This window comes from Hakea prostrata, chromosome 2, assembly GCF_041222555.1.
Source record: "Hakea prostrata isolate BN-2017 chromosome 2, UWA_Hpros_2, whole genome shotgun sequence".
NCBI classification, from domain to species: Eukaryota; Viridiplantae; Streptophyta; class Magnoliopsida; order Proteales; family Proteaceae; genus Hakea; species Hakea prostrata.
In genome coordinates, this window is record NC_142601.1 from 51,399,593 (window position 1) to 51,420,611 (window position 21,019).

The 21,019-nt window shown below is 38.4% G+C and overlaps 1 protein-coding gene across 1 annotated transcript; it reads right to left on the minus strand.

Moving 5' to 3' along the window:
- Positions 1 to 527: 527 nt before the first annotated feature.
- LOC149024758 (putative WD repeat-containing protein C2A9.03) lies at positions 528 to 19,449 on the minus strand. Its single transcript, XM_089144968.1, has 10 exons — positions 19,140 to 19,449; positions 17,359 to 17,516; positions 17,052 to 17,219; positions 16,879 to 16,965; positions 16,209 to 16,343; positions 15,961 to 16,071; positions 2,806 to 2,897; positions 2,623 to 2,728; positions 1,614 to 1,700; positions 528 to 1,463 (listed from the first exon to the last, which is right to left on the minus strand). The coding sequence occupies exons 2-10, from the start codon at positions 17,491 to 17,493 to the stop codon at positions 1,050 to 1,052; spliced, it is 1,335 nt and encodes a 444-aa protein (XP_089001094.1). The 5' UTR covers positions 17,494 to 17,516; positions 19,140 to 19,449; the 3' UTR covers positions 528 to 1,049.
- Positions 19,450 to 21,019: the final 1,570 nt, after the last annotated feature.

Genomic DNA, 21,019 nt, shown 5'->3' on the forward strand with positions numbered 1-21,019 from the left:
TTGGTAAAGTCGATGTCGCTGGGGGGTTTCGTGTCGCCCCCCAGCGACATGGCGAAAAATCGCCTTGTAAATCGCCGACACAAGGTACTGTGGTGTAGACCCATCAGCAATACAAGAATTTGAACCTGCATTAATCCCACCTTAAATTGCTAGAAGAGGGAAAAAGTTTAAAATAGATGGCCATGAGACGTGTTAACCAAAAGAATACAAATTATCAAACAGGAAGCAGCCAAAACTCAACCACAATGGAAGAGCAAAAACAAAAGCAACAAAAGGTAGCTCACAAGGAGACACAACCTACTAGGAAAACCCAGCATCTGAGACAAGGAGGAAACTATAAACCCAAACAAACCCAAACGTCGAAAATGAAGAAGCAACACATCAGAAACAGAACACGGCTGATCAAAGAAGGCAAAGAGCTCCAAATCATCTTGAATTTAGTTCAGTAGCGTCTAAACTTGATTGACCAAATGTGTTTTACACTTTTACTGTGAAGACTTCAAAGTTGGAATTCTATTCCACCTAATGCCTGTGGCAACGCAGGTAGGCGTCAGGACCGTAACAAGGTAGGAATCTAATCCCCTTGAGCGCATTTAAGCCGACGATAAACATTAAAGAGCCGGGACAGAACTTATCGATGATTACAATGAAAAGATGCAAACCTAAAAGGGCAACAACACTGGACATAGATTCAAGCGAAGAATGATAAAACACCTATAAATTTCTACCAGTCGTGCATAAGAATTCTAGAATAAAAAACAAGTTTACAGATACAAACACCACAAACTTCTCTCTACAATGAGCGAAGCCCCTTAGCCATTCAGTTTCATCTCCACCTTGCCAATGCATCTGATCCCTGTACATTACCGCCTTTTATACACCCCTTGTATAACACAACACGGAACCCCCACCCCTCAACCAAACTACAAAGAAAAAAGGACAAGCAGTCCCCGTTATTGAGAATGAAACCAGAAAATCCTACAGAGTCCCTTGAGTTGACCATTTCTCCTCAATTATGAGGCATGAGATGTATCAAGCCTCATATTAACTCAAACAAGGGAATCGAGGTACGAATATTTCCTACACCGGCCATACTGAAGGAGGCTACCATATGTTCGGTCCCACACACCAATGAAGAGGGACTCTGTATCAGGACTGAATGATACACCAGAGATCTCACCAAAGAAATCAATTTCCTGCTCCTTCTCATAACCATTCTTAACATCAAAGACGTGTACAAAGTCAGCAGGTTCTGCCATTGCCATGAATTGACCATCCGAACTAAAACGAATTGATCGGATGGCTCCAAGGTTGCCCTTGAGGACAGAGACCGACTTCGAGAGGTTGCGGGAATCCCAAATCCGGCAGGTCTTGTCCTGGTTTCCAGTGGCAAACATATGGCCATCAGGATGCCATGCTGAAGCAAATGAGAAATCCAGATGTCCACAAAGAGAATTGATTCTCTGAAAGAATGAAAGGATAGCATTAGCAAGTGTTTCCAATTTCCGATTTACAAACAATTAAGGGCACAACACATCAGGGAACAGGCATGACTTGCTAAGGAAGTTTAAGGAAATTTCTTTCAAATACCAGCGGCAAGGATTAAGCATTACCTTTCCAGTTTGGGAATCCACTAGCATTCCATCAGGGTTGTCCCCAACAATGACTAGAAGCTTACCATCAGGACTCAAAGATGTATGCTGCACACAGAATCCATACAAAAAGATTAGTAACATTAACAAATCCAGTAACGGGAGACTGCAGCTGTGGTCAATTATGGAACCCTGGCACTCAAGATAGATGAGGGTACACATCATCACTCCCAATTGAAGTCTGATACTCAAATTTAGCAGGCAGGAATTCAAACAGCTGGGTCACTCAGCTGATGACCATGACCGATAAAATTTTTGTAGGTTTAGACCAATCAACCCAACCCCCAAGAAAAAGAAACTATGGTGCTTTGCTAGGAAATAAACAATGGTATATAAGGCAAAGGGCTGCAAGCTCAGGAGTATACATGATGCCATGTGCCATGACAACTGCAAAAGTTCAACCTGTTGAATGAAAGAGTCACCACAGATGGTTCAGGTTTGATTCCAGTTCACAGTTCAACTGTAGCCAACTGTTTGTTGCATATTTTCCTAGTCTCATCATCATAAATTTCTTTGGAGACCCTTTTTTGTGGTGTTACTTCAACACTAGTAATGTCAGAATTGCTTCAAACTTAAGCACAGAAGGGAGGAAATTTGGCTCCCTGACCTACCCAGAGCAAAATACTAGATTAGGCCAGTGGAGTTAAAACCAAGATGAGGTACATTGGACCTGTACCCACTTCCCATAGAATTATACATATCCTTGCAACAACTACGCTTAGCTATGTTCAAACTGGGAACACAGGCTTGAAAAACTAAAGTCATAAAATGCAGGTAGTATCACATATTGGCCTCAAATAGAGCTGATTGGAAGGCAAGGACCCATGTAGCCAACCCCATTTTGTGGGGACAAGGCTTCTTGTTGTTGTTGTTGTTGTTGTTGCTGTACTATCACATATTGAAATGCTATTATTTCTCACTGCTTCAAGTCCAATTTGACCAGAAGACAAACAGTGTAAGAAGAACTTACATTAATTGGCCATGGGAAACGGAAGTGCTGAGACAGCTGAAATTTCTCCATATCAAAGTCTCTAACTCCACAATCATTATTTGAAGCCAAGAAGTGAATGGCACCACTGCAATAAATTTTTAGCTTCATTAGCCTCCACCTTGATAAGAAAGATATAAAACTGTGAAAGCCAAAATAATGCACCTCGAACTGCCATATATCTCAACAGCATTCGTTATTGCATTATCATCATACGTTGTTCTTGAACAGAAGCTAACTCCAGGTCGATCTAAATACTGCATCCCAACAAGTGGAGGAGGAGTCAGCCACACAAAAATAAATTTTCTTATCAAGAATAACATGTCATCACAGAGTGATGGCCAAACAACTAGACAAAACCATGGATTGGCCTAGAATAAAATGTCATCACGTGGTGATGTCCAAGCAACAGGAAAGGCCAGTGTAAGGCCTGTCTACAACGTAGGTAAGCATAAAAAACTACATTGACTTGAATTTTCAACAGCCCAGGCATGTGAAAATCAATAGTGTTTCTTTTATTAATATTTTTTTTTTTTAATATGTCAATTTGGCTAAAATGGCTAATATGATAACTTCAACAATTTATTCTAATAGAGCCGATTAACAAATACAACAATTAGTGTCTAAAAGTGAACAAATTAACATTCGTAATACCATGAAACAACATGCTGAGAAAAAAGACAAGAAAGAAACAGAAACAGAAAACCTAGGCCTCTAACCTGAACTCAGCACAAAATTCTTCAATCTTGTAAGAGGCTGGAAATACTGCAGTCTAATTTGAATCAAAATGCCAATATACAAAATTTATAGCCACATGCTGATACCAAACCAGCATCTTGGCAATACATTTCCATTACCATCTTGGATTCACAACATATCTGCTCAAGGCAAGGGTAAATCATAGTCTGCAGACTTGTCGACGCACAAGACCAACTAATCAAATAAATGTATTAAAATTCTTTTGTGTATAAAACACCACATGATCTGATGAGGTGATGACAACCCCAATATCTCTCATTCTAAACATGGGATTCTAGAGGAGGATCTGGAATCTGGAGACTCCCCCCCCCCCCATATAGTAGAAAACTTTTGGTAGTTTCACCATTTTCAATGGTTTCGGACAATTTTGACCAGCCTATCACATGTTGAGTGCTGCAGTTAAGAATAAGTTTAATTAAAGTAGTATTGTTGTTTTATTTTCTGGTAAGAGTCACACATGAGTTAGGAGTAAAGTTTTAGTCAACTCTGAGTCCCAAGTAGTGTTGAACTCTATTTGGTTCCAAACTAGGGATATGATTTTTCTTTTAAAGAGCATGCACTCCCATCACTGGTGACAGATTTAAATGAACATTTCCGATTGAGATTGGAGGACGCCATAAGCTGCATTGTTCTCCCCTTCCCTGATCTTCTATCTCCCACCTCTTCTTTGGTTTTCTTCTTCCAGAAGTCTTTTCTCTCTCTCCCTCATCTCAACCTTAGTCTCATTCTTTGTTCACTCATCCAATAAAGTTCTATTGGATCGTTAACAGGTCCACCGGTCCAGAGAATTGAGACACAGACTCTCTTCCCTAGGGGATTTATCTCCTGAGTCCCTGTATCTAAGCAGTTCATATATTGTAACTGATAACTCAAGCTCAGGTCTGCTTCTCCACCGTCAGGATCTGGTAGCTTGAGCCCATTGCTTGCTGTCAGGTTGGAAACTGGTTGAAATCAAGAGGGCTTTGAGTAACAATCTCTCTTCCAAAGTTGCAGTTTAATTGGACAATCAGAGAGGCCGTTCAAAGGATTAGAAGAAACCTGCTTTTCCGTTCCAGCTTCTAGGTTCTTTTAGTTGAAAGGATGAGCTGAGGTTAAGTGTCAACGGAGATGGAGATGAATTTACTTTTTCCTCTTTTGTTTTGGGGGGTGGGGATAGGGGGTTCAGAGAACCGGAACAGGGAGAAAAGACTGGGGAAATTAACCCAGTTTTACAACTCAATACCAATTAATAGGGGAAAGAAACCCAAACCCTCCCCCCCCAAAAAAAAAAAAAAAAAAAAAAAAGAGGAACATAACGGGGGGAAAAGGAGGAACCTGAGAAGAACTGAGGCAGGGGAAGAGGAAGAAGAAATCTCATAAAAAGAGGGAAGGAGCACATACACACACAAGGCTAAAGCTTAGTTCACCATGTCTATTCCATCCATCTGATTGCATGATAACATAGTAGTTGAAATCTTGAGAGAATCCTAACTTATGTCCTGTGTGATATAGCAGGGCTTTATTTATAATAATAGTCATGAATAAGCAAGTACAATGTTCCCCGATGTGGGACTAAAAAAGATAAACAATCAAGACTCTCTATTAGACCAAACTCCTAACTGAACTCAACTTATGACTTCCAACACTCCCCCTCAAGTTGGTGCATTGATATTCTATCATGCTCAACTTGCTAACAATACTACTAAATAACTTGACACTCAAACTTTTTGTGAATATATCAGCTCGTTGGTTGTTAGAGGTAACAAAAGAAATCTGAATCAAACCAGACTCAACCTTTTCTTTAATAAAATGTCTTAACAATTTCCACATGTTTGATTCTATCATGCTGAATTGGATTATGGGCGACGCTGATGGCTGATTTGCTATCAGAATATAGCCTTACAGGTCCTTCTAGATCTGCCCAAAGTTCTTGAAGAAGACCCTTCAACCATAAGACTTCATAAATACCTTGAGCTAAGGCTCTAAACTCTGCTTCAGCACTTGGCCGAGCCACTACCGCCTGTTCTTTGCTCCTCCAGAACACCAAGTTACCTCCCACATAAGTACAATAGCTAGAGGTAGACCTCCTGTCATCTCGACTTCCAGCCTAATCCGCATCAGTGTATGCTTCAACTATAAGATGTCCTTGAGAAGAGATTAAAATACCTTTCCCTAGAGACGTCTTCAAATACCTCAAGATACGATATACTGCATTAAGATGTGAAGAATACGGATCATGCATGTACTGACTTACAAGGCTGATTATAAAAGTGATATCTGGCCTAGTATGTAACAAATAAATCAACTTCCCAACTAATTTTTGATAGCTAGTTTTGTCAACTGGTTCTCCTTCCTTAGCTTTCAAGTACTAATTAGGCTCCATTGGGGTCTCTACAAGTCTACACCCTAGCATTCTAGTCTCTTCTAATAGGTCCAAGGTATACTTTCTCTGAGAGAATGAAACACCATTAGCAGAGTAGGCCAACTCTAACCCAATAAAGTACTTGAGTTTGCCCACATCTTTTATCTCAAACTCTGTCCCCAAGAATGTCATCAAGGCTGTAATTTCCTCTTCACTATTTCCTATGATGCTAATATCATCCACATATACAAGGAGAACTATAGTATGACATTTATCCTGCTTGATAAACAGGGTATGGTCTGCATTAATTTGCCTGTCGCCATAGGAGATCATTGCCTAGTGAAATCTTCCAAACCATGCCCTAGGATACTGCTTTAGACCATATAGAGCTCTCTTTAACTTGCACACCTTCCCATGGATCTCTGGAACTAGAATAACCGGGGATACCTCCATATATACTTCTTCCTTCAGCTCTCCATGTAGGAAAGCATTCTTCAAATCTAATTGTTGAAGACTCCACCCTTGGCTTACAACACATGAGAAAACAACCCGAACAGTATTCATTTTAGCAACAGGAGCAAATGTCTCTTGGTAGTCAATGCCATAAGTTTTGAGTAAAGCCCTTGGTTACCAATCTTGCTTTATATCTCTCAATGGTCCCATTTACTTTGTGTTTTATTACAAACACCCATTTACATCCAACAGTCTTCTTCCCTGCAGACAAGGATACCAAATTCCATGTCTTATTTTTTTCCCAAGGCTTGCATTTCCTCATCTATAACTTCCTTCCAGTTTGAGTGAGACATTGCGTCCTGCCATGAATTAGGAATAGAGGTAGAAGACAAAAAAGAAATAAAGCTTTGAAATTCTAGGGATAGGGAATGATATGATACATGGTTAGAAATAGGGTGTTTGGTGCAAATGCGTGGCTATTTCCTTAATGCAACGGGCAAATCAAGATCAGAGACAGACTCACCAGAAGGAATGGTTGCTTCAGGACTAAGATATGGTGCTTCCAATTGTCGTGGCTCAAGAGGGCTTCTACTTCCCTTAGTAGGTCTTTAGAGGAAGTCTAGACTCCCCCTGCACATCATCTACCAACTGTTCTTGTCCAGTCACTCCATCTTCCAATAGGAAATCCGCCAAAGAAGACTCAATAGTAGGAACTTCAAGAGGAATCTCAAGGAACACCGCAGCTCCTTGAAGAAGAGGAAAAAAGGGGAACCTGTTTCTAAAAAACATCCATAGACAAAAAAAATTGACGAGATCCAAGATGGTAACATTTATAACCTTTTGGTGTAGGGGGATAGCCTAAGAATATACACCATAACCCTCTGGGATCAAGATTACCATGACTATGATGGTTGCGAACAAATACAACACATCCAAAGACCTTAGGGTGTACAATAAAATTGGTTGTACCTAGGAGAACTTCAAGAGGACAACGCTGATCTAAGACACGTGAAGGCATCCTATTAATGAGATAGGTGGCAGTTTGAACCGCATCACCCCAGAATCGAGGTGGCACATGCATAGTAAACACAAGGGACGTGCTACTTCCAAGAGATGCCTATTTTTGCGTTTTGCAACCCCATTTTAAGGTGTATCAACACAACTGGTTTGATGGATAATCTTATTATCAAAATAGTAAGAGGGAAAGCTGCCACCCGAATATTCAATCCCATTATCTGTCCTAAGGATTTTTATAACAGCCTCAAACTGGGTCTTAACCATATTATGAAAATTTTGGAAACAAGAGAACGCATCACTTTTTTATGCAAGAGATAAACCCAAGTAGTGCGGGTGCAACAATCAATGAATGTAACAAACCAACGATGACCAGATATACACACAGTCCGAGAAGGACCCCATACATCAGAGTGAATAACAGAAAAAGGAACTTTACTTCTATTATCTGAAGTGGGATAAATATGTCTTGTTTGCTTGGCCAAAATACAAACATCACAGCAAAAATCATTCAAATGATACTTTTTAACAAAATCAGGAAAGAGTCTAGACAAAGCTGATAAAGGAATGTGGCCAAGACGATTACAACAACAACAACAACAAACAACAATAAGCCTTGTCCCAACTAAATGGGGTCGGCTACATGGATTCTTGCCCTCCAATCAATTTATATTCGATGCCATGCTAGATACAAGGCCTAAGCTATACACATATCATTTCTCACCACTTCTCCTAAGGTTATCTTAGGTCTACCCCTAGCTCTTCTAGTTCCTTCAATATGGATTATATCACTTCTCCGTACAGTGGCATTTATAGGTCTCCGTTGAACATGGCCGTGCCACCTCAAACGACTTTCTCGAAACTTATCACTTATGGGAGCAACTCCCAGACCAACTCTAATATGATCATTTCTTATCTTATCCATCCTAGTTTTGCCACTCATCCATCTTAGCATCCTCATTTCTGCTATACTAAGTTTATCTATATGATTCTTTTTAATAGTCCAACACTCTACATCGTACATCATAGCTGGTCGAACAACGGTCCTATAAAATTTTCTTTTAAGCTCTAACGGAATACGCCAATCACATAAGACCCCGGATGCACCTCTCCACTTCATCCACCTTATTTTAATTCTTTGGGAAACTTCATCCTCTAAATCACCTCTTTTACTTATGATTGAACCTAGGTACCTAAAACAATCACTCTGAGGAATCTCTTTATCGTCAAGTATCACCACCTCATCATCTGCCCGATCATGACTAAAGTTACAAACTAGATATTCTGTCTTCGATCTACTAAGTTTAAAGCCTTTTGATTCCAAAGCTACTCTCCATGATTCTAATTTGATATTAATCCCCACTTGAGTCTCATCAATCAACACAATATCATCCGCAAAAAGCATACACCAGGGAACCTCATCTTGATTGTCTTTGGTTAATTTATCCATTACTAGTGCAAAAAGATATGAGCTTAAAGTTGACCCTGGATGTAGCCCAACTGTTTTCGGAAATTCATTACTTTGTTCCCCCACTGTTCTAACATTAGTCACCGAACCATCATACATATCCTTAAATATATCTACATATTTACTTGCAAAACTTCTTTTCTTTAGTATTTGCCAAATTAACACTCTAAGGACTCTATCATAAGCTTTTTTAGGTCAACAAATACTATATGAAGGTCTTTCCTACATTCTCTATACCTTTCCATAAGTCTCCTAATTAGGTAATTAGCCTCTGTTGTAATAAAGACACTAATGCAGGGGGGAGGATGCAAAAATTGTAGAAAGAGCTGATGGAGAATCATAACCATCCAATAAGTAAAGCCCCTCCTTTTGTTTACCACTGCCAATCGTACACCCCGTCTCCAAGTCCTGAAAAACACATTGAGATGGAAAGAATGTTATTTTGCAGTTCATATCACGAGTTAGGCTACTAATGGATAATAAATTAGTTAAAAATTTAAGAACATGCAAAACAGAGGAAAGGGTGAGGTTAGGTGAACAGATGATGGAACCCTTTCCAGAAATAGGGGACAGAGATCCATCAACTGTTCAAACGTTATGAACAGGTGGAATAGAAGAATAAGTGTGGAATATAGAAGATGAGCCTATCATGTGGTCGATTGCCCTAGAGTCAATTATCCAGGAGGGATCAATAGAATTGACACTACAACAACCAAAAATACATGTAGGAGGCTGGGAACTAGAGGTAAAGGCAACGGCAAATGCAACACTTGCACTGGGAGTCAAACTGGAAGAGGATCCATCAAGTCTGCTCATCAACTGACAAAAAAGATTCTGGATCTTGTCTACGAAAGTAGGTGTTGGATTACTCTTTATGTCTGGAATAGCCTGATTTGCAGATACTTGATTGCTACCCCTACTACCACTCTTTACTCCTCCACGAGAACTAGTTGGACATCCATATAGTCTCCAACATTTATCATTTGTATGGCGTTCCTTTGCACAATACTCACACTATATCTACTATGGCATAGGCTTGAGCCAGAGAAGTGTATGTACCATAGTTGTCTGTCGACTGTCCTTTGTATCTATCATGGCATAGGCTTGAACCGGTGAAGGGAAAGGCTCTTTAGAAAGGATCTGTTGGCGAATTTGATCAAATTCTATATTCAATTCTGCTAAATAATTATAAACTCTATTTGTCTTCCCGCTGTTAATAGACGATAGCATCTTCAGCATTCTTCGGTGTAAATTTCCCATAGAAATCTAAAGTCTGGTAATATCCCCGAAGAGTGTTATAGTACTGAGAAAGAGTAAGGTCCTTCTGCTGCAACTAATTGATTTTTCGTCTAATTTCAAAGCATTGCGCATCATTGCCTACTCTGGAGTATATATCCTTATCAACTTTAAAAATAGTTGTCGCATCAGGAAGGAAGAGATAATTGTCTGCTATACTTGATTCAATAGAGTTGATAAGAAACCCATGACTAAGCATTCATTTGTGTACCACTTGAAAATATGCAGATCAGGTGTAGAAGGTTTGGTACAAGTCCCATCAAAATGGCAAGTAAGACCACAAACTCCAACAGCAAGGGAAACTGAACGAGACCATCTAAGATAACTTGTCACATTAAGTTCCACAAGTGATCATCGAAGCGGAGAAAACTCACGATCCCTATGAATGGAATACATAGGAAACTCTTCAGATGTACCAAATAAGGGAGATGTATGATCGGCCATCGCAGGAAGAAATCACTTAAAAATTACAAACAGCTCCCTAGAACCATTCGAATTTACAAACAGATTTCGAAATCATTTGAATTTACAAAACAGACCTAAAAATATCAAAATTTATGAACAACTTCCTAGAACTATTCGAATTTACAAAACAGCCCTAAAAATATCGAAATTTAAATAAAAATAAATAAAAACTCCTTGGAACTATTTAGATTTGCAAAACAGCTCCTTGGAACTATTTGAATTTACAAAACAGGTCCTTGAGATCTTAGAAAACGTTACCTAAACCTACGATGTACCTAGAACCACTCTTAAGCATCTTTGAAGGCTCTAGAGACATCTGGAAGCTTACCAAACACTATCACAGGGTTGAATCTACAAATAGAGGATGGTTTTTTTGAGGGTTTAGATCATCCTAGGATTTTTTGAAGAGGACAGGGACAGGGGATGGCCCTAGAGTCACAGAGATGCAGCAACTCTTCTAGGAGCAATCGTTGGGTTTAAAGAGGATTGTGGGAAGTTTGATTGGGGCTAGAGGGCTGTAACAGAGTTTAGTCCTACAAGAGTCAAAAACACAGCAACTCTTCTAGGCTCTATCATTGGGCTGAAAAGAGGCTTCAATCAGGTCTGGATGTGGACTAGGATGGTGGCTGGGTTTAGAATGATGGAGGCGATAGAGACTGGGATGGTGGCTAGGGTTTAGAATAATGGAGGCAATGGGGACTGGGAGTTTAACCTCGCTCTGATACCATGTTGAAATCTTGAGAGAACCCTGACTTATGTCCTATGTGACATAGCAGGGCTTTATTCATAATAATAGTCATGAATGAGCAAGTACAATGTTCTCCGATGTGGGACTAAAAAACATAAACAATAAAGACTCTCTAATAGACCAAACTTCCAATTGGACTCAAACTCCTAACTGAACTCAACTTATGACTTACAATTGGTAAAATTACAGGAATCAAAACACTCCTGTTAGAACTCCAAAACTAGAGTAGAGTTTGGAAGGCTTGCAGATTAAATCCAAATTATAACTTCACCATAACTCCATGACTAAATCAACAATAATAAAAGACTTCACAAAATAGAACAAATTCTTCATGGACCCAACTACAAAGATACACCCTAAAGTAAAAAAAAATCCTATTGAATCCAAAATTTAAGTCGACCTGGTTTATCTCCATTAGGATACACAAGTGGCTTTCGGTTGGTCGAAGATTGTACTGCATCAAAATCTAACCAAAGTAAACATTGCAAAATATCCACTTGGGGTAATAGGTTGCTTAGGTTGCTTAGGTCACTTAATGCTTAGCTAGGGTAGAGCCCAACTCAAATCACTTATCAACAATCAATTGAAAGAAATGAAAATCAAATAACATAATAAATTTTAAATCACAAGAGGCACAAAGGGAAAAGGTTAGAGACATGACAAGGTCAAACATGGAAGCAAATATATAATAGATATGAAGGGAAAAATATTATTGGAAACAACGGGTGTAGTTAATATTATGATCAGAAATGGGGAATGACTTTGTTGTCCTCAAAACTTCTGAAGGTAACCCCAGCAAGAGATGAAAAGTGAGGTGGAAAACAGTCTCTTGCAAGAGTTTGAATGTCCTTTATCATCATGTTTGATCTGAATTTCTTGGAGAGACATCAGACTAGCAATAATCATAATGCAATGAAAGGCAATCCAAAACAACAAGCAAAACAAAGGTTAAGAACCTGAAACTACTGATGATATGTAGCATGCCCCAGTAAAAAGAATCTGTTGTTGATTTCACAACAGAAGAATTAATTAGGACTGAAACTCTGAAGTCCTAATTGCCAAACAAGAGGCAGTCTATGTCCAGATTATCAGGCCAGATCAATCAGGAAATGATATCACTAAGCCCTTTTTTGGAATCTGGTAATACCGATCAACAGAGATGAATCAACAGATATGCAAAAAGGAAGCCCACAATGACAGGAAAGTAATATTGGAAAGAGTATAAGAACATCAAAAGAAGACAGAGACAAGAAAATAATGAAAATAGGGAAATAAAGAGGGAGCACAAGCTCAAACTCTTTAGCTGCAGCTAAACACATTCTTCAAATTCACGCTAATCAAAAATCTTGGATAGACTAAATCTTGTATTTAGAGAAGCAAATAAAGACTTTAATTGTTCTTGAAAACTGAAATTAAAATTCTGAATTAGTTTTACCTTTAATTAGACCATAAAAATATAGAAACAACTCTACCAGCTATTGCTAACAGCTCATCCATTCAACGTAAAAGATTTCAAGAGAATATACCAATGATAAATCTAACTAAATATCCTATTGAAAACAACAACCCAATTAGACCTGGTTCATATTCATATGTCATATGGCTCCCACAAACCGATATTTTGCTGCTTCAAATGATTGCTCCTACATCAACTCTACAGTGATGCAAGCACAAATCTCCCCCTGCCGAAACCTCAATTTCGGCCCAAAGGCCCAAGATGGTGTAATTAGGGCAGGTCAAACCCCTGTAGGGGCAATTTGGTCATTTTCACTCTTATCAGGTTGATTATTTTATTCCCAATAATTTTGCTTTTTTATTTTTTAGCCCAAATCTATTTCTAATTTCCTATTTTAGTCAGTCAAGTGAGTTCTAGTAACACTAGGAATCTATTTTAAATAAAGATTCCTTGCGGATAATTAGGTCTTTTAGTATAAGTTAAATTCTATAAATTGTGTGGTTGTCATTTACCTAAGTGTAAGGGGGGATCCTAGTCTATAAAGGAAACCCTAGATGAGTCTATATCTATTTCCTAGTTAAGAGTCTAAATCTTTCTTTCTTCATGTAAGGCTCTAAATAAGTCATTCCTCTCATTATAAACTTTAATGCTGAACTGAATAAAGAATTAAGAATCTTGTGGGAAACAAGTCATGGCTTTCTAGGGAGGCCACGGCAGGATTCAAGGCTTCTTTCTTCAAATTCAGCAAATCAGCAACATACCTTCAAGTTCCAGCAGCAGTTGTTCATCTACAACAGCCTTTCCAAGCAAGTTCAGCAACCCCATAGCCTTCCCCAACCTCCTCTCTCCAGTCTCCACGCAGCCCTCCCCCACCATCACAGCCTAGGGAAAACCCCTCCCCAGCCCATCACAGCCCCTTAGGAACCCTTCCCACCCCCTGCAACACCTCTAATCCCCTCCCCCCACCCCCAACAAAAAAAAAAACCCAACCCACAACAATTACAGCACCCACTCTCTCCCTTCTTTCTCTCTCAGCCCCTTCTCTTTCCCTTTCTCTGACTTGCCACAAGTCTGAAAAGAGGAAAAAGAAAGAGACTAGAAAGAAAGATTCATGAAAGATTGCCCACGATCCATTCTAGAAATCCAAGATCCATCCCTTCTTCAATCACCCTTACAATCTCCCCTAAGGCCCTAACCATTCCAATCTACTTTTGTTCAACCCTCTTCCTTGCAAGATCGATGCCCACTATTCTCTTTCAACCCTACGGTAATTCTTGGTCTCCCAAAAGTCATCCCATGAGAGATTGTTAATCCCTAATATCTCACAAACACTTCCATAGCTCTTCCTTTAGGATTCCTTGTTACCTTAAATCAACCAATTAAAGTTTTGACAAACCTTTTACATCCCAAAACCTACCCATAGCAAATCACTGATTCCCTTCGGATTTTAGTAATTATTTGCTGGTTCAATAAAGGAGATTCTGGGCTAGCCCTATATTTTAGGGCATTATTTCAAAGATACTTAACCCTAGAGTTGGGTTACAACACCTAGGCTGTTGAGAAAAACTTGACCGTGAGTTTTATAAAATGAGGATCACCAGCACTTGATAAGCATCCACAAACATCAGCTTTGATGGGGGGTAAACCCAAAGCATCTCATGAGTCATAACCAACCACCACAATCTACTGATGGTTGTAACAAGTGAGATCTCTTCTATGGGAATCAGATCAAGGGTTTCGGAATAAAATCTAGACCATCTATCAATTATTCAACTGAAAACTTTATTAGACTGTTCTGTTCCTTTTGGTCATCCCTTTCACTGCAAAACCTTATTTATCACCACTAATCTGTCTCCCGAACGTTATATAATGCTTGACACCTTATCACAGGAGATGCTAGTATCAGCAAACTCTAGAAAACATTATTTTAAGATCCTGAGGTTCAAGTCAAAGTTCCAGCAAACCATCATCAAATGTCATATCAAACATCGTTCAGATTAAAGGACTTCGGCTTAGATGGCAATCGATGCAGCTCTGGGTAGGGGGTTTCTAAAAACGACTCAGATTGCTTATGGCCCAGCCTAAATAATGGAGACCATATTCCATTGATAGGAATGGATTTTGTAACTTAAAAGATCAAAATCACAAGAAAAGGGAGCACAAGATGAGAAAGGCAAACTTGGAAGCAGATACAAATTTAGAGGATATGAGCAAAATAAATATATGGAAAGGGAATTTTTGGAAATTAAAAAGAATGAATAAATGGGTAACTAATAAATTGTGGGAAAAGGGGGAAGACTACATTGCCTTCAACCTTAGAAGGTAACCAGGGAGATATAAAAAGAGAGGGAAACCGGTAGCTTGCAAGACTTTGGATTTCATTTATACAAAAAAGGTTTGATTAGAAACTTTGTGAAACATCACAAGTTCACAACAACTAGTAGTACCAGGTATGAATCTGCTTAATATCTCACAGCAGCAGTATCAATTGGAGCTGAAACTCAAGGTCCAATTCAAAAATAAAAAAAGAGGGGCACTCCACACCCAGATTATCAGGCCAAGTTGATCTGGGATAATGATCCAACAGAGCCCCTTTTTTTCTGAATCTGGTAATTTCGCTCAACAGAGGTGAATCAAAGATACACAGAATGGAAGTTCACAACCACAGCAACAAACGGAAGAAGAAATAAGAACACAAAGGAAGAAAGAAAGATGAATAATATTGAGAATGCAGAAGTAAACAGAGAGATGAGAGAGATTTAGAGATAACAAAAACATTTTCCCAGAGGTAAACCCATGCTTCCAATTTGAAATCCATAATCAAGTTTTAATCTTGCATTAAAAGAAACAAATAATAACTCTTACTAGTAATTTAAACGTGTGATTAAATCCTAAATCAACTTTGTCTTCAATTAGTCTACTAAGATATAAAAAGGACTTGACTCTACTGATGATAAAAATCCATTAGATGTACAATATTACAAAAGAAAATTCCAATAATAAATAACAAATTAAACACAGAAGAATATCCCAATAATAAATCTAAACAAGTAACTAATTAAACGTCCTACTAAACCCAATAATGTAATTAGACCCTGAAATCTGCATAATGATTTGTGAAACCCAACCCAAAGGATTGCTGATGAATCACAACTTGATCTAAGATTGCTCTAACTTAGTAACCGTAAAGTTCAAATTGCAGAAAGATATATGAGTAAACGAACACAGCATTTTCAGCACACACACATGTGCTTTACTTAATATCCAGTGTACTCACGCATACCAGAGCAGAAACTTGGACAAGAAATGAACCAAGTTACCTTGCAAATTAGCTCTCCCTGAAAACCTCCAGCAACCACCAACTTATCCTTTACTGCCAATGTACTAACTTGGGTGTGAGTAAATCCCTCAAGGAGACTCCCAGGATGTTTCTACACAATAAATACAAATTCAGGTCCAACTTCAGGTAATATAGCCATTAAAAAAAAAAGTCTACCATTTCATATGGTCATTTCTAATATATGGAAAAACAATTTCGTGACCCAGAAATATTGTAAGAAACAAGCACCTCACAAGGTGCAACATGTCCTGAAAGATTGAGAATTTCAGATTTGGTACGAGTTAGTGATGACCAGTGAATAATGGAGTAGTGAGACATGAGGTAGACATCATGCTTTGATGTAGCCCAAACCAAATTCCTGAGCTGCAAAGACCAACAAAAAACTTGTCAGTTATTGACACAATATGCAGACATGTTAAGCTGAAAATGCTACAAGACCCGCAAATGACGTCAAGATTTTTTTTTAAAAATAAAAAAAAAAATTAAGACTTGCAATCATCCAATAGGATGTAAATAAAAAAATGATAAGTCTCCACACATAACAGTTAATGCACAAAAAGGGAAAACCCGGTGTTGTAGGCTCCCGCACAAGTAGAGTCCGGGGAAGCTTTCCTATGCAGCCTTACCCTAGTAATTTCTGCTGAGAGGCTGTAGAAGATAAATATGCACAGAGAAAGCCCAAAGTTTGAGCAAATAACAATTTAATATGTCTCAACTTTTTTTATCATGATAATAATGATAATAAATGCTTATGGTTGGTCTGGAAGATGAAGAAGGGCAACTCTCACCATTGATGAACCAATTTTGGTTTTCCCTCAACAAACAAACATGCAGAACAGATAAAGCTGATATAATTGAAGACACAAACGTCAGGATGAACTTAAGCATGTCAACACACCTGGAAATGGAGGATCGTTGACTTCACAGATCTTGTATTGCGCTGGAACTCATAATACAAGCCTCCTTTCTTTGTGGGTTTGCATTCCTAGTATCCATAGGAGTGAAAGTGAAAACCATCAAAGGAATAAGATAAAGAACTTGTTATTATTCAGAACGAAAAGCAATATTTACCTTTTCTGAGCCCTCTCCAGATTGAGGAATGTTTTCATAATTCTTGTACTGTTCCAATCTGGTCTGCCTGTACTTATCCCTTGTAATGTTTAACCGATCCCAAGGGATTCCCTGGATATCTTTTCCCCCCCTAGCTTGTGCGGATGAAGTATCAGTTATCCTGTTGTTCTGCCAGAGGATGAACATGGATAATCTTACATCAACATGAATAGCTTATTCATTGAAAGCTTGCAGAGGAAGATGGTAAAAGAAAGCACTGAGTTGCAACAAGTAAAAAAGTAGTGGTTTAATTGAAAAGAAAACAAACCAAGCGATCATCTTCATCATCCTCCGACTCTGAGTCGCCCATTCCTCTACCACGAAACTCTTGATCCATATCATCATCAACATCCTCCATTTCATAATCTTCAGCCATGTTGTCGTCCCCTTGGTACTGGGACATTTTTTTACTCAGCAAATGTATGCCTATGCCAATATCAACAACGCATGTTACCCACAACAAATGAAAAGATTGCATTTCAACTGCCAGAGGGCAAACAAAATAAGTTCACAGGCCAAATGCCCTACCAACAAAGAAGTGACGGAACTGTTTTCAGACGGTTTACATGCTCATCTGCAAATTCCTTAGAATATTAAAAAGGAAATCCTGACTTGATTTTATAGATGTCTGTAGCAACCCCCCCCCCCATGGGTAACAACATGAGGACCTTTGGTTGGGAATGAGTATGTGGTGCAACTACTTGATCGCTTTAATTGTCATGGTCAGGCTTAACTATGTGCTTTATAGGTGTCTAGCTGAAAAACCGGAGAGAGAGAGTTGAGCAATAAATGATTAACATGGAAACTACAGCATTTTCCGCATCGGTGGATGAAGAATCATGAACTTAATAATTTCTTGTTGATCATGTTCCCCAGAAAAAAGGGAAAAAAAGAGATACTTTTTTATATTTGAGAAGCGACAAGAAATGTCTAAATGGGCCTACGTTTCCTCTTTGGTTCAAGTGTCTTCTTGATAAATTTTCATGCCTTGATTCTATTATTTTCATTCCTTATGTTATGCATATATCACCTATTCTTTGCAATTGCCACAGAAGATTGATCAGCTAATGAAAATTTTTTCTTCAGACCTGAGATTCGTCCAGGCTTGTTTACGCACACCTCAACTAATCCTCTTTTTTCTTTCTTTTCTTCTTTTTTTTCTTTTCTTTTTTTTTTTTTTTTTTTTTTTTTTTGGGGGGGGGGGGAGAGGGAGATAACATTTTATATATGCATCCCGCCCCAAGGAGATTCGAAGTGTTGACCTCTTACTATGAGGTGGGTCTTTGCCGACTGAGACAACCCCTTAGGGTAGTTAATGAAAATTTGCAACATTTTAACTGGAATGTATTATGCATGGAAGGGATGACTAAGAGAACATATCTGCCATTTTTGGTACAGAATAGAAGCTTAAAAGAGTTATTCCTAATAGCTTTCTTGTTACATGTATGACCTCTGATCTGAGAAGACGTTGCACATCCCCATTCATTCATACATTCTCAATGCCAGCCTTCTCTTTAGTCTAAAAAAGTCGTCTATCCCAAGCAACACCATAAATTAAAGATCTCTTTAGTCCTTTAGGGATTTTTTTCCCCAGCTATCTAATAATATCTCATTTGGGCCAATTCACAGTTGTAATATTTGGAACATGCATGAAGGATACAAAATATCAGGTGCGTCTGCAGTGAGGGTACTAATGGCTAAAGACACCTAATTCATTTTTTTTTCTTCTTTTTTGGTAAGAAAGACACCTAATTCAGAACCATCAGTAAATGGCGATTCACATATGGAAAGTAGAAAACAAGTATACGAATTATAAATCGAACTAAGAAAGCAAATATGCAGACAAGCATACAAATAAACGATATTGACGGAAAAGAAAGACCCAAAAAAAAATCAGGACTTCACTTCAACAAAAATTTACAAAACCCCCACAACAACAAAGGAAAAAAAAGGATAACATCGCCAACTAAAACATGCAAACCCTTGAACGAGAAGTAGAAAATAGAAAGAGAAATGGAAGTATAAAAAAGAACTGCGAGGGTTTCTGACCTTCGAGATTCCTTCACCAAAATTCTCTCCTTTATTGTAGCTTGGTAGGATCAAAACCGACCAAGCTTCTCAAAGTCTTTCTAGACTCAAATAAAAATCGATCAGGACACACGGCCCGACCGTCGTACTGTAAATCTGTAAATCGTTCCTCACGAACAGGGTGAGACTGAAAGAAGGTTACAGAAAACTAAGGACAACAAATAAAACGGCAAACGGGATAACAAATGAAATCAATAAAGGGGTCCTTGTCGCTTTCTTTCAACCCTGCGAATCACCATTCCGAGCAGTACGGTGGATGAAAATGACGATGATTATAATGGATCGTAAAATTAATAAAATCCACGATATTTTATTTTATTTTATTTTATTTTATTTTATTTTATCGGATGAGGCATGTCACCGAAAAAATAGGGAAACATATCTGATTTTCATGCCAACAAAAAAAAATCTGATTTTCATGCCACCAAAGGCTTGGCTGGCTCATTTAGAGTGAAGATGTCCGGCTTAATTCTCCCCCGTGGTATATGTAATAGTTCCCACCTCAAATATATATGAGATCATCAATCTTAATTTCAAAAAAATATAAGGTCCACACATAAGTCCTAGTAGAGCAATTCTTATGAATCACCCAACATTTTTTGGGATACAACCAAGTATTATGTTGAATTGCATGACTAAGAAAAGTAGGTGATTCAGAAAGGTGACAAGCTATAGGTAATAACAAAATGACATCTAAGAGATTAATTTAAATATATTCAATACTTATGGCACTGACAGAGTGACAATACCAACCATGGTTGAAGTGGTATAAGGAGAAGTTGGTCCCAATATGGATAATTTGAACTACAAAATGGACATCCAAACATAACATTGATGCCATATGAAGTCCCTAATAAAGAACAGTAACCAAAATGCCTAGTTATCATTGAAAGTCTGATCTACCTGCCCTCAAAGAGCAGCAGCAACCTCTATTTACAAAGCAAAAACACTATCCTCTAGATTTCAACCTATCTGAGGGGATTCCCGCACGAGAAGATAGTGCAATGATCTTCATTATGAGAGGTAGAAATAGACAAGGATTGGGTAATGTGATGAATCCAAAAAATAATGGAATTCAATAGTAGGGGAGGATTCGGTTTGAACTTTGAAAAACATGACCTAATTCTTTATTTTCCAACTAAGTTATCATAATCACATTGAAGGCCCATGTGCAAAGAAGTACATCCCATCGGTGGTATTTACAAAAATTTGAAATGCACAAATCTATAACAGATTTGGGATGAATAATCATGTTATCAAACCAAAGGACTCTTTAGTTCAAACGCACTTCACCCTTTCACAATTAAACATCACATGCCAAACAATTTCAGCATTAGTATCACAAAACCAAGAGAAGAATCCATACCGGGTCATTTTTTGATGATGGACTTGACTAAAATCCCCAAATGTATGAGCCTACAAGAAAAAGACTTTATGCAGAGAAAGACACTTCATTTTCCAAAAGATGTGTTGCATTAGTTCTAATACTTCCATTAGAAATTGGAACAACAAGTGGGTGCCCTCTCTTCCAATATTTAAAATCAGTTCACCAAAACTAAACAATTGCAATGTTATTTTAGCTGCAACACTCTCTCAAATTTGGGTGGATGCCATCAACACAACAGAAAAATTGCATGAGTGGAAAATTCCAATTGGCCACGAGGCCCATGATAGCCTCCACTGACCACAAAACAAACACCAAAATTGTTGGAGCATTGTCTTCTCACATGCATCTTTGCCCATGTGGTTTGGTTTAGATCTTCTCTCTCATTGCCCCTCTTCCACAACGAAGTCTTTCAGTTCATGCTTGGCCTCCATTATGGAGACTACTCATGAATCAA

Bases quoted from the DNA above. Each gene is read 5' to 3' on its own strand.
- LOC149024758 (XM_089144968.1), bottom strand. From the start codon at position 17,493: ATGTCCCAGTACCAAGGGGACGACAACATGGCTGAAGATTATGAAATG. The intron at 16,072-16,208 runs GTGCTTGTTTCT...TTTATTGTGTAG, and splicing joins GACATGTTGCACCTTGTGAG to AAACATCCTGGGAGTCTCCT. The intron at 2,898-15,960 runs GTAACTTGGTTC...GTTGGGATGCAG, and splicing joins AGGGAGAGCTAATTTGCAAG to TATTTAGATCGACCTGGAGT.